Raw genomic sequence first — 13,626 nt, forward strand, 5'->3', positions numbered from 1 at the left:
CAGGGGGTAAGTCTAACATCTAAAGAGAATGGACATGGCACTAAACTGTGGATCACATCCAAGAGGAGAAAAATGAAGAATAGACTACAAAGAGACAATTCCGGATCCAACCACTAGATGGCAGAGTAATACACAGCATATGAATCCAGAGAAGATTCATACGCTCAGCACAGACGAAGAGCAGAAGGGTGTCAGCCCTCATGGTTGACATCAACCCGCTCGACTGAAAGACTAAAGTGTGCAACTGTTGCTTCTCAGTACCCATGCATGGAGATGAAGGTTGCTGTGGCTGGGCTACAGGCCCCTGTTCCTGCTGCTGAGACTTGGGGTCCTCCCAAAATGGTACTCACATCGGACGGCAAAAGATTAGGCTCAGCACCTCTAGATAGTATACAATCCTAGTCCTGTACAGAGTTATCAAGATTACTTCTCCTGAGAACTCAAGGCAAGAGTGGCAGTGGCAGAAACGCACAGAGACCAATGTCACTTTACAGTCAAATGAGTCTACAAGTGTCTTTCCTGTTGGAAACACCACAGCACAATGGAGTGGCACTGCCTGTTCTCACTGGTGGTGAACAGATCTAAGCATTGTCCAACCCACTGGTTGAAGATGCTCCTAGTCACTTCGGGAAGGAGATACTAGAGGTGTTCCACCATCTGACGACTGCTCAGCTTTTCTCTTTTGGCATTCACTGACTTTGCCACACAGTTGGTTACTAAAAAGAAGTTCTGCTGCTCGAGTCACTACCAGAGGTGAAGGGACTCCTGGCACAGAGCACAGGACCCCCAACTCCGCCCTGAATGTTGAAATACCATATGGCAGTCATGTTGTCTGAAGACCTGCACCAGACTTCCCTTGATAGAGGGCAGGAAGGCTTTCAGGGCTAGACATATCTAAGACAGGACTCAAGTACAGCCTCTGAATTTTTGGTGCTGCTGGTGAAGCTGCTTGCAGGATACAAAACCAAAGGTCATGCTGTGGTGTGGCTATCCCTAAAGTGTTCTAGTGCAGAGATAGCCTTCTCACCGAACAACCTGGACCCATTAAAGGTGTATCAAGGAAGCTTGCATGACTCCTGAAAACCTAATTGTTTTCATTAAAGGCCAGCCTTTTAAGCTTACATTCGTGCCAACAGCTTCTCCAATGCAGCCTATGGAGTCAAGGCTAGAACAAAAAACACCAATCAATCAATCAGTTTTTAAAAAGTGCAACTACTCACCCATGAGGGTCTAAAGGCACCGGTAGTGGGTCTGGGCCTCATTTGAAGAGCCATGTTTAGGGAGAGATGCACTTTGTCTGAGGTGCATGGACAGGTTGTTCCAGCTCTTAGTTATGAGGTATGTGAAAGATCTACCCCTGGCGGTGGCTTTCCGGATGGGAGGGGTGGCAGCTAGCGCCTGCTAGGCAGAGCGGAGGAGTCTCGCGGTGCTATAGAAAGAGATGCGATGGTTCAGGTAGGCCGGACCGATGTTGCGAAGGGCCTTGTAGGTGTGGGTGAGTAGTATGAAGTTTATTTGCTTCTCTACTGGGAGCCAATGAAGGGTCCTCAGGTTTTGGGAGATGTGTTCCTGGTGGGGGAGGTTCAGTAGGAGTCTGGCAACGGTGTTTTGGATGAGTTGTAGTTTCCTGATGTTCTTTGTTGTGGTGTCAGCATAGAGTCCATAGTTGAGCTTGCTTGTGACTAGGGTGTGGGTGATTATTTTGCAGTAATCGACAGGGATCCATTTGAGGATTTTGCGGTGTTGGCAGAGTGTGTGCCAGCAGGAAGAAGTGACTGCGTTTACCTGTCGGGTCAATGATAGGGAAGAGCTGAGGATGATTCCTAGATTGCGGGCGTGGTCAGTCGGAGTAGGTGGTGCGCTGAGCGATGTGGGCCACCAGGAGTCGCCTCAGGCTGAGCTGGAGTTTGCGAAGATGATGAGCTTGTTCTTGTCTGAGTTGAGCTGCAGGCAGCTCTCCTTCATCCAGGCGGTGACGGCTTTCATCCTGGTGTGAAAGTTCCTCTTGGCTTTGTCCGGGACTTCAGTGAGGAATTTGATGAGGGTTATGTCATTGGCGTATGACACAATACTTGACCGCATCCTGGACATCTTGTATAGTAGGGCCCTGAGGTCATCCATGACTGATGGAACGATCTTGCTGGTTATGTCCCACAAAATATATGTGTGCATACTCAAAAGACATACTGCATTAAGAGATGTCAGAGGAGAACATTATGTTTTTGAAAGCATCAATATGTTTCAACAGGACAGCTGAAGGAAATGCATTCAGGCTGCCCTTACTAGGTGAAACCTGAAAAAACAGATTTCATGTGTTTAGTGTCTAGTCAGGAAGGCTAGATCATAGGGGCACATCTATCACACCTAGCCACAGATTAACTGCCAGAGAGCCAGAACATGGTTTGGTTCATGCTGTCAGCTGTGTCAGGCTTAATTAAATACAAAAGTGATTTGGATTAAGTTAGTCCAGGTTGGAGAATTTCACTGAGCAAATTTGCCTTTGCCTCAACAATAGGTAATTGCAAGTCTAAGACTTCTGCTGCTATTTGTACACTACTCCAAAAGAGGAGCTTTCTTCCATCAGGTGCCCTCTGGCAAGTCAATCTCCATCTAAGGGGACACATCTACTCCACCAGCATTTTGTACGACCAAATATAAACCATCATCAGTGTGATGAAGAGGAGTAAACTGTCCACCTCTTCGTCATCATTGGTACCACAATCACCAGTAGCAATGTTGGGAACCGCATCAGAATCAGAACCAGAACCAGAACTAAATAAGTTCAAGCCTCTGGTGAAGGTATTTAGGCAGAGGAAGGGGACTAGTGTCTAGTTGCATTATAACGGGCCGTACATTTGTAATCTTGCTCTGCAACATAGGCCCTGGAGCATGAAGCCTGGTTCAGGGTCAGAGATTGGCAACTGTTCCAGATCGGACACAGGCAGAATCAGTCTCAGTAATGGCACAAATGGAACAGGCATGGGTCTAGGGGCCTATCTGAGGTCTGAAACAGCATTAATATGAGCCCCGGAGTGAGATACGAAGGGTCAGTCAGTCTCAAGATAATGTCTGCTGACAGGAATCCATCTGCTAGCCTGTGTGTCTGTGTATGAAATATTTACAGCACGGCCACTTTGCAGGCTGTTAGCTGCTGAAAAATTGACAGGGGCAGAGGTCATTTGGGTGTGCCAGGACCTGTTGCAGGACGAAGTTGGAATCGAATAATGGCCAACATGCCTGGAGTTTGAATGGATGAGGTTGAGATTCACTTAGCTTTTTGGCTCTTGTCTTGCATTTTCAGCTTGAACATACTGTAATACTTCGACCGGGAAGATGACTTGCCTTCGAAGTAGGCTTCTGACCAGGAGCAACCCCACAATGTATGCTTCAACAGTAACCAGCTGCAATTCTTTGCAACACAGAGATTCCCAGATCGCCCATGGTTGAATTAGGGTACACCCACATGAATCTCAGTCAGCACTGGTGCCTAGGCACAATAAACGCTTGTTGTGTGGTTAGGGACATACATCTGCTTCCAGCAGATCTCACATGCCTTGAATCCCATTTTATTTTGTTAGGGGCATTTTCCCTAGCACACTGTCATAGAAGAATTTGAATTTGTCATCAAAGGGCACAGAAAGAAAGAACTGATGTTAGTGCTCAGGGATGGTGCTCATATGCAGCTCCGCTTTGTCACTACTGGGGTGGTACAGAGTCACCGCAGATCTACACAGCTTCTAGAGGCACACAGTAGCATTGCTGGAAACTTTCTCTGGATCCAGTCTGGCACCTGGGAGCAATCTGAAGGTGAGGAATCAATGGTTAGAAGTATTGATCATAAGAAGGGGGTACTGGCTTTCTTCTGATCAATATTGTTATCTCTGAATTGTCAACCATAGCAACCGGAAATACATATCAGAATTTGCTGGGGCCAAAGAGTGAAACCTATCATCATAGTTTTTTTTTACAAGCTCCTATCTCAGCTGGGTTAAAGGAAGAGGTGGAAAAAGTTAACTTAGGTTTATTTTTCTAAAGGATAAAAATGGGTTCCCAGAAATTAAGGCCTATACATTATTCCAGAACTGGAGGGAAATGCTGGTGATGCTTGTGCACTATATCAAAATGTGATTTTAAATGCTCGAAGAAGATATTACATATCTATGTTACTTAATTTTTCTGTTCTGGTGGAAGAAGGAAGATTTGTCTTTCTCTGAATCAAGAGCATTTTTTAGGAGATGATAACAAATCCCTTGACACTCATGCAATTCAGTTCCCCTTCGATGATGGTAAGCAAGCGACTGCTTTAATTACCTCTTTTATTACTCCACTGTGTATCAAAGCACAATTGTCACATAAGGCAGTCATGACCAACTGAACATTCAGGCAGAATGGGGAATGGAAATAGACATCTGCCTCATGTAATGTGGCCACTACTAGAAACCCAACCTGTTCACGTGAGATATGATCAACATCAAGTGGAGTAAACATTTATGCACATTAAAAACTAAATGTCCAGGTCAGAACCAACAAAACAGTTGTAGCTCACAATCCTGTTGTCTGAGCCATGATGATAAAAGGAACTGCTGTCACCAGCACAGATAACTTATTTATGGACTTTCTACCTCACTGCCAGCGGTGAGAAAGGAAACCTTAGGGGTTGTAAATACTAATAATAATAATAGTAATTCACAGAGTACAAATCTGAGAAAGCACTCATCAGAAAGTGCCAGATGGCACCAAAATCATATAAACTTTCAAAGATACACCACAAAATTGGGATCTAAATAAAAAATGTCAGGCTAAAGAAGTGATAGATGAAAGATTGTTGGTGGAATTGTGTGCGGTATGAAGCCATCTGATTGTTCAAGGGAGTGATGAATCAATCACATGTCATTATCTATTGTGCCATGTCCACACACGATCAGGCTATTAACTGAAGAATACTGTTCTAAATTGCATTGCTACCCAGTGCAAGCAATAGGTGCAAATGATGCATGTTGTAATATGAGCCGGGATGCAGTGAACGGAAAGCAAAGTTTAACAAGGGACACGATCTAAAAAGTATTAGTTGCTTACCTTTTTTGAATGGATGTACATGGTGTACAAAGAGTAAACACGGTTTGCAATACAGTAAGCATAGCGTGCAGCAGAAGTGAGTGTGGTGTGTTTGTATAGTGTGCCGGGGTTAAAAGGTGGGTATGTCTCCAAGAGTGCATGCTGATGAAGTGAAAGAGATACTGCTGAGTGGTAAAAGTGTGCTGGTTGAGTAGAAGCAGAACTACTGGACTTGAGTTTGCAGGTTTATGTTTTGGAAACGAGGATGAGTGGCATTTGTGTCTACACAGCTGGGCACTGTTGCACGAAGGAAAGAGCATCTGCAGTGTTTACAGATAGTGTGAGTCAACTTTTGGGTAAGAGAATGAAGAGATAAGTTGAATGTTTGCCCTGGAGAGTGAGGTATTGATGAATAATACCTGATGATGGTTAGGAGCTCCTGTTGGATGGCAAAGATAGGTAAATACTGTCTCTGCTCCAGCAGAGACTTCTTTTTGGAGAACTCACTACTGGCTTCACTCTTCTCCTTCATGTGATCAGCAAATTTCTGCTCCGTCCTAAAAGCAAAAAATGAAGCTGTATTTCATATATTCAACCCACAAACATATTATAGCATAGCACGCAGTCCCAAAAATGCAAATATCAGATGCCCACTAAAAAAAGTCCTTCCAACCTTCAGAAAAAACTGAACATCTGGACTGTTGTGTGTATACGCATTCATGTGTAATGGTGTCTGCAAATGAACTATGGCCTTTGGCCTCCAACTGCTTTTATTCCATTATATACACAATAGCATACTAATCTGTTGCTTTTTTTTCTCTATATATTATGATAATGTGCTTTGTGTTCCCATATCTATTGGTGAATAGTGCTTCGTTCAGGCTTAGTGTTAAGTTGTGTACATATGCATTTGTGTAAGACTGTATGAATTGGCATACAGTTCTACACATGGTATGTTAGCAACACAAGCACACCTACTCACAGGTCTCCAAGCAGAAACACTAAAAACAGGGTACCAGGATCTGTCAGAGAGAGAAGCATTCTTTCTGCCACAGAGTAAAAGTTCAAATAACACTGCCATAGACTCAACTGTGTGAGCTGAGGGTGGCATGCCCTCTTCTGCAGGTATATAACTGCTGAAACTCACCTCTCATAATGGCTGACCTTTTACCTGCTAATGACTCAGTAGTTACTTACCGGTAATTTTCATTACTCCGAGTCATAGCCTTCATCATCACAGTCCTCATGAAATGAGCTACTCAGTGGCTCAAGCACAGTATTAACCCACAAAAATAAAAAGAACACATACACATGCCCCAACCAATAAAGCCCACACAGGAAGTAGATGCTTCCAAATCCATAAAGGGAGGACCTGACTAGAGACCTTCCTGAAATACCAAGTGCTATGGAACTGTAAACAATACGTCCTCTCTTCTCCCCGGGAGAGAATACAGGACTGTGGCGAGGTAGACTGGCTTTGAGTACTGAAGATTATCTGTAACTAACAGTGTTATTACCTTCCTCACCACAATTCTAACGAAATGAGCGTATACCCAAGCAATAAAAAAAAAAAAGCTTCACCCATAAATCAATGCTAAGCCCACTGAATTTATTTACAAAAGTACAAATTCATCACAAATTAATGTACTGTAGAAAGGACAGCCGAGCCAAAAGAAAAGGAAAAGCCATCACCCCTTCTCAATTTATAATGATCAATGAAAGTTTGATGACTGACCTAAGTTGTGACCACGCAAATGTTTGTGGGTCATGGTCCCTTAAATGCTGCCCAGAAGAAGAAAACTGTTCTTGTTGAAAGTCTCTGAATAAATAGTGGAAGAGAAAGGTGAGCTTTTGATGAGCTACTGAAATTAGTGTTTTATGCAACGGCTAAATGTGGGAACCTTAGGCCACTGACCTTCCTTAGCTAAACCGAAGATGCTAAATAAGAAATTACCACATTATGAAAGAATTTCAAGAATAACTTTCAAGTCAAAAAGTTCAAAGATACTGCTGTACTAGGTAGATTAATGTACATAATTTGCACTAATAACAAGTCTCAAGAAGGAATTGGGGAATAGACTTTAGATGGAAGCTGCTCAGAAAACGAGAAACAGGATGATCCAATTGAGAAACTGAGGGACCCATTAAAGCCTTAATGGCTGTCCACTGACTATGTAAGGTAGATACTGCCAATCCCCAGGAGAAACCCATCTCTAAGAAACTCTAGGATTTGCCCCTTCACACGAAACAGGATTAAGATCTCTGACAGAGCACCACCTAGAAAACGTATTTCAATATATGTCATATCCCTTCAAGGTGGTTCAGATAGGCACTTGTAACCTTATTGTCCATCCTGATATAAACTGGTTTGCTGATAATCTGAGGAGCAATTTGTAAAGTTCATGGACTCCTTTTTGGTCAACGATACTGTGCCTTGGGATTCTCTATTGTAACTCCTCACCCCCAGTTGCTTGCGTCTGAGGTAATTTTCACTGGCCTGGGGTGATAGGGAGAGAGAGACGCTCCCTTATCCAAAATCTAAACTGTAAGCCACCACTGCTACGTCTGGACAATGAAAAGCAAGATGTGAATCTGAGCCTCGAAGCTCTAGGATGCCAGATCCCACAAAGAAAGGAGGTAGAAAACCAAGATATAGATGAAGAAGCTTCTAAGGCACTAGGAACAATGATACCACCATGGCACCCTGCACCCTCGACCGGGTGCTTGCGAGGATTTCCGAACGAGATAACAAGGTTAAGAGTCGTGATATCATCTTCTGCTGGCACACAGCAGAGAGGAATACTTTTCCTAGGCGGATGATGAACAGAGCCCCAACAAACTGAAGCTTGAGAGGGCAGAAGGAGAGATTTATTGATATACAACAGAAAACCATGTTTCTGAGGGCACTGGCACACCAAGTTGATGACTTGCAGACCCTTGGAAAGAGAAGAGGCAGCAATCAACCAATAATCTAAAAAAAAGGGTAAACTAATGGTCCCAAAGAATACAAGGTTGCCCACCAAATGTGCAATGGGTTTGGTAGAGATTCTAGGTGTTGAAATAAGACCGAAGGGCAGCACACACAGCTGAAAATGGTGGCCTAATGCATAGAACCCAAGAAATCTCTGACAAGGAGGATGCACAGGAATATAATATGCATCCAACAAATTGAATACTAAGTAAATGCCTGAAAATATGGAAGGAAGGGTGCTTTCGAGGCCTACCGTCTTGAATTTCTGAAGGGAAATGTATTGGTTCAGATCCAGAATGGGCCAAAACTCTCGAGTTTTGTGGACCAAAAACAAAACTAAGTAAAATTCTGATCTCATTTCTCTTTCTAGTACCAGAATAATGGTAATTTTCACAAGAATATTGTTTATTTTTTTCTTCCATTTTTGTTCTCTGGTCGAATAAACAAAACAATCTTCTACCCATCCCTCACTAGCTGAAGAACTTTGGCAGCTGAGACATCTGCCTACCAGGCTACAAAGAAAATGCCTGATCCCCACCCCACCTAGGACTGCGTCTTGCTTTATAGATGGCTGACTGAGCATGTGAGATCCAGGTTGCTGCCAGGATCCTTCTGCAAAAAGGGCACCTCGTCCATGACCCCTGCTGTGAAAGGTCTGCTGAGAGCCCCTAGTTGATTAAGACTGACCAAAGACCCTCCAAAATCTAAAGCCTCTACCTCTTGAGGGTGGACTAACTGGACTAAGAAGCTTACAGTTCTCAAATGATTTCTTAATTGGGGTCGGGGATCAGCCAAAGAGCTTTGTACCACTGAAGAGAAGTCGACTGAAAAGGGGCTTCCCAGAATTGTCCGTCTTCCAGTACCTCATCAAATTATGGCACATGGCTGAGAATCTGACACTGCAGACCCTGCAGGCAAGCAGTGAAACGTTATGTCCAATAGAATTGCTGCTCCATGGCTCCTAGCCAGGCCATAACATGCCAATACTTGAAAATTGTGGCGAATGGACTGGACTGTTTATGTGGTGTAAGCTCCAGCCCTTGTTGAAAATTTAATGCAGAATACCTTTTTGTTGTTGTTTTGTTTCTTAAATTGAATCCCCTTCCCCTATCTCCATTTTCTTGTCAACTTGATCTGCTTGAGGAGCAGAGATGACAGTGTCATTAGATGCCAATCCAACCATGAAGGAGTCAACTTTCACTACAGAAGGAAACTCCTTCGGGAAGTTATGCAACTGGCAACTCTTGGACAAGAAGCATGGAAATCCAGTCTTCTCAACATCAGATTAGTTTCTGGGTAGATATCCGCAAACGGCCTTATGAACTAGCAGCGATTCACGTTCCTTTCTTCTGTATTGCCTGAAAAAGTAATCTCCCTCAAACTGGGCTCTTGTAACTAAGAAGGATAAGTTCACTCTAGTATGGGCAAGCACCTACTTTAACTTTGAACCCTGTATATAACCGCCCCTCTGATGATCATTTTCCGAGTGGTCAGTATCAGGGACACAAAATTTAAATTCAGGGAATCTTTGAGCCAGGTTGGCCCTCATAGGCCACAAAGGCTGCTTCCACTGCCTCGTTAATTGTAAACTGTAAAAGATTCAAATCATGAGAAGGAATCTTTGTACCAGTAGCAGCCAGTCCAGGAACTTCTTCACCTGAACTGTTTCATCCACGTTTCCTTATTGCTGCAAGCTTCTCTTCCATCTTGTCAAAAGCCTAGATGCAGAAAATGTGTCCTATAAATACAAAGAACTAGTTCCCACGTTGAAGAGCTTCTTAGCAACAATGACGCTTGGAATATAAGTCTACGAGAGCACCAAGATATTGTAGTCAGGTGTTGTGGTCCCGCCTCTAAAGAAATGCCCAAACAAGACTGTGCTCTGCAACAGTCTCACTTTTACTTTATCTGTTAAGATATAAAATAGGAAAACCTGAAGGACAACAGGAATAACAAAGAGCAGCAGTTGCCTCCCAAATGCTTGGCAGGGGAGGCAGTGTGCGGTGAAATGCCTAAGTGTACTGATAAACTAGTACAAACTTCAGAAACAATCAACAGATCAGGGTGAACACGCATCCAAAAACACAATGAAAAACAAACATATAAAGTTAAATAAACAAGAAAGCCTTGAGTTTTCACCGACTGTCATGCCCTTATGCATTTGACAACTGTGCTTTTCAACTAGTACACACTCATTTCTTTGCAGCCTTGAAAAAGTCACTATGTGACGAAACACGTGCTGGCTGCCATTGCAAAGATTAACTACGTGTGGCTGTCATTGCAAAGATTGACTACGTGTTATTACCTTATGGAATGACTAAATGGGAACAAACCATAATCAAGGAGTACTTTCTTTACATAAATAAATCACGAGGTTGTTACCTAAGAGAATCTTCGTTGGAATTTTTTCAAAGACAAAATGGAGTGCTGTGGTCTTTAGTAAATATGTATTATGTATGTTTTGTGATACAAACAAGAAAGCCTTACTTAATATGCTGTGAGTGACAATGATCTGAGACACAGAATAAAAAAATTTAAAAAAACACAAGAAGTTCTCTAGTCTGTCCCCACCTATCTGGATTTAGAAGCATCTAACTGCTGTAAGGGGAATAATGATTGGGGCATGAGTATTTTATTTTATAGGGTGGCTACTGTGTATGAGTCGAGGAATAGCTCATTTCATCAGGACTGGCAAGGAAGGTAATTACAAGTATCAGAGATTTAGCAGAAAAGCGAAATACCAAAAGAACAAGGTACTTATCTTCAGATGTTCCGGACCAGAACTCAGCGTGCTAACAGTGGTTGCAGCTTTAGCTCCAGTAGAAGCACCCATTCATCAAAAAAAAAAAAAAAAAATACACAAAAGATTAAATATTTTATTTAATTCACAAATAAATAAAAAACACTACCATATTTGGGCGGATAAAGGTTTTCAAAATTCAATTTAGGCTGGGGGCTTTCAAAATTCAATTTAGGCTACTAACTTAATGTTTAGCCTCCAATTTCAAATTCCTTCATGTTTACAGAACGTTTGTAAAATTTTCACCTTCAAAGTTTGCTTATTTATCTCCATTTGATTAACTGTTAATATTATTTAATTCTCAAAGCAGCTGCGGACCCTTTGAGGCTTCCTGGACCTCCAGGGTTCACAAGGCCACAGGTTAAGAACCACTGCCTCAGGAGGTTGCTTCTTGGCCAATGGGTAGCAGATCTTGATACAGAGCACTATTCATTTGGAGATTGTTAGCTTCTGCACAGCCTGACCTTTCTTTGCTCCAACGTACCCGAGGAAGAGTTGGTCGTTCACCCGAACTCTTGTGTGTGGTCAAGTTCGAAACACAAGGCTCTTTTTGGGTGAAAACGGTGGGGTCGCTCCTCTCCTTTAAAGGAGTATGGAGGAGCGTAAAAGTAGGCAGAGTGATGGATTGGCCTACCTGAAAAAGAGTGACCACTTTTGGGAGACAGAAGGCTCTCTTGTGCGAAGCACCAGTTTGTCAGGATAGATACTGAGGTACGGAGGATTAGATGACAAGCTCACTGATCCTCTGGGCAGATGTGATCGCCTGAGATGGCAAATATGAAGCAGCTTTAAGGGAGTGCACTCTGGAAATATTAAGTCAAGATTCAAGTCCCATTGAGGAATTACAAAGGATGTAGGAGGGAACATATGCTGAAGCCCTTTCAAGAACCTATTGACAATAAGGGATTGGAAGCGGGATGGCAGATCATGTATCTCCAAAAAAAGCGGGGATAGCAGAGCGATCACTTAAGAGTGCCCAGAGCAGAGCCCTGCTGGACGTCAGAGAGAAGAAAAAGAATAATTTGAGAAATGGGGGCAGACAGGGGATCACTTTGCTTTTCTGAACACCATACCACAACATTCTGCCAATGGCAGCTGTATGCCTCCTTAGTGGAGGGACGCCTGGCTGACAGAACAAGGTCACAGACTTTGGGTAGGAAGGTTGAAAGCTGTCAACTGCTGCCAATCAACCTCCATGCAAGAAGGAGAAGAGTTCACAGGTTAGGGGGAGAACCCTCTCCGGCTGCTTCGACAGAAGATCCTAGTGAACAGGCAGCTTGTGCTCTTGCAACTGAAGATCCTCCCGGAGGGGTAGGCCAATTGGAGGATCGATGGCCATGCTCAACAGCTCAGGATACCAAACTCTTCATACCTAGTCAGGGGCCTCATGAATGCATACTAGAAACAAAATGTGAACTATAGAAATGACTCTTTTACCCAATGGCTCAATGTGGATGGAGACACCACACATATTCCGCTAGGCATCTTCAGCTGAGTTGGTCCGATATGGCGCTCAGAAACCCCTGCCAGGTGTTGAACCACTTTGGATATGCCCTGACTTTCCAGCCATGTTCAAAGACGCAGGACCTCTTGATAAAGGGGCCACAATCCCACCCCGTCCTGTTTGTTACAGTAACACATGGCAGTGGTATTGTCCGTAAACACCTGCATTAGTCTTCCCTCGATGGACTATAGAAAGGCTGTAGTGTGGTCAGTTTTACGTATATTTTGCGCATTAGCTTCAGGCCTTAGGCCTCTGTGCACTTTGCCCTAAATATATTTTATTCCTTTGCTAACAGCTTAGAGCCTCTGTGCACTTTGCTCTAAATGCTTTCTATTAGGCTTCGTACTGTTATTTTACAGAATATCCAGTTCTACGGTGTTGTTTTTTATTCATATCACACTGTTTTGCCTACTTCAGCACTGGAGTTCTTCATAACATATTCACTCTGTGCTTTAGTCAAGGATACAGTCTGGTACATTGCCGATAGACGTGGTAGGAGTCTAGACTTGCCATTCCTGCGTAGGAACATTTTGTGATCACGATGACATGTTAGTTATAAAATCACTTCCTTGTCCCAATACATGCAAGAGGGAGATTCCGACCAGGGAACCACAACTAGACGCTGACTGCCTCGTTGCAGATGCTGAACCAGATCACAGGCCTTTGCTCAGGTATGAGTGTGTCCGTCTCCCTAGTGATACAGAAAGGCAAGCTGAAAGCTTAACATGCTGTGCTCTAAATAGAACAAGCAGAGGGAGAGTAGAAACGGTTAGGAATTATGATAGCTTTATTTCTATGTTTTACTCTCCTGGTTACTATATCAATCCTACTATGTTGTATTGTTCTGGTTATTGCGGCTCACGCCTTAATATCTAAAATACAGTCGTTTTATTAAAACATTATATAAAACTTATACTGTCTTTGTCATTTGTATATGAGACCATATAGTGAATGAGAGAGTTGGTTTGGATCTGAGTGACCACGACTTCCCTGAGAAGTTCCAAAGATGTCATGCGCTCGGCTGCCCAATCATTTCTTCCCCGTGGGAGAAATGAGGCACTGCTAGTTAGCCGGAGCAACAACCGGATTTAGGGTGACAGAGTTCCTTACACGTGGGTCAGACTCAGTCCCCCACACCGTTATCGATCCTGCTGCCTAGAAATCCAGTAGTCTCATTTAGGATAATGAGAGCCCACGCGACAAGGCTTTCAATGCAAGTCAGATCACCTGGAGCCCCAGTACGTTGATGTGGAGTCCGGATTCTGCCACAGACCAGAGGCCTTTGATCTCCATCTC

The 13,626-nt window shown here is 43.3% G+C and overlaps 1 protein-coding gene across 3 annotated transcripts in view; it reads right to left on the minus strand.

Moving 5' to 3' along the window:
- DHX38 (DEAH-box helicase 38) overlaps nt 1-13,626 on the minus strand; it is a 1,001,715-nt gene that overhangs the window by 581,958 nt on the left and 406,131 nt on the right. For all 3 annotated transcript variants that reach the window (XM_069216597.1, XM_069216600.1, XM_069216598.1), the window contains exon 12: nt 5,475-5,612. In XM_069216597.1, coding sequence (XP_069072698.1) covers nt 5,475-5,612 — 138 coding nt within the window. The remainder of the gene's footprint in view (nt 1-5,474; nt 5,613-13,626) is intronic.

This window comes from Pleurodeles waltl, chromosome 12 (assembly GCF_031143425.1).
Source record: "Pleurodeles waltl isolate 20211129_DDA chromosome 12, aPleWal1.hap1.20221129, whole genome shotgun sequence".
In the NCBI taxonomy this organism is placed as follows: Eukaryota; Metazoa; Chordata; class Amphibia; order Caudata; family Salamandridae; genus Pleurodeles; species Pleurodeles waltl.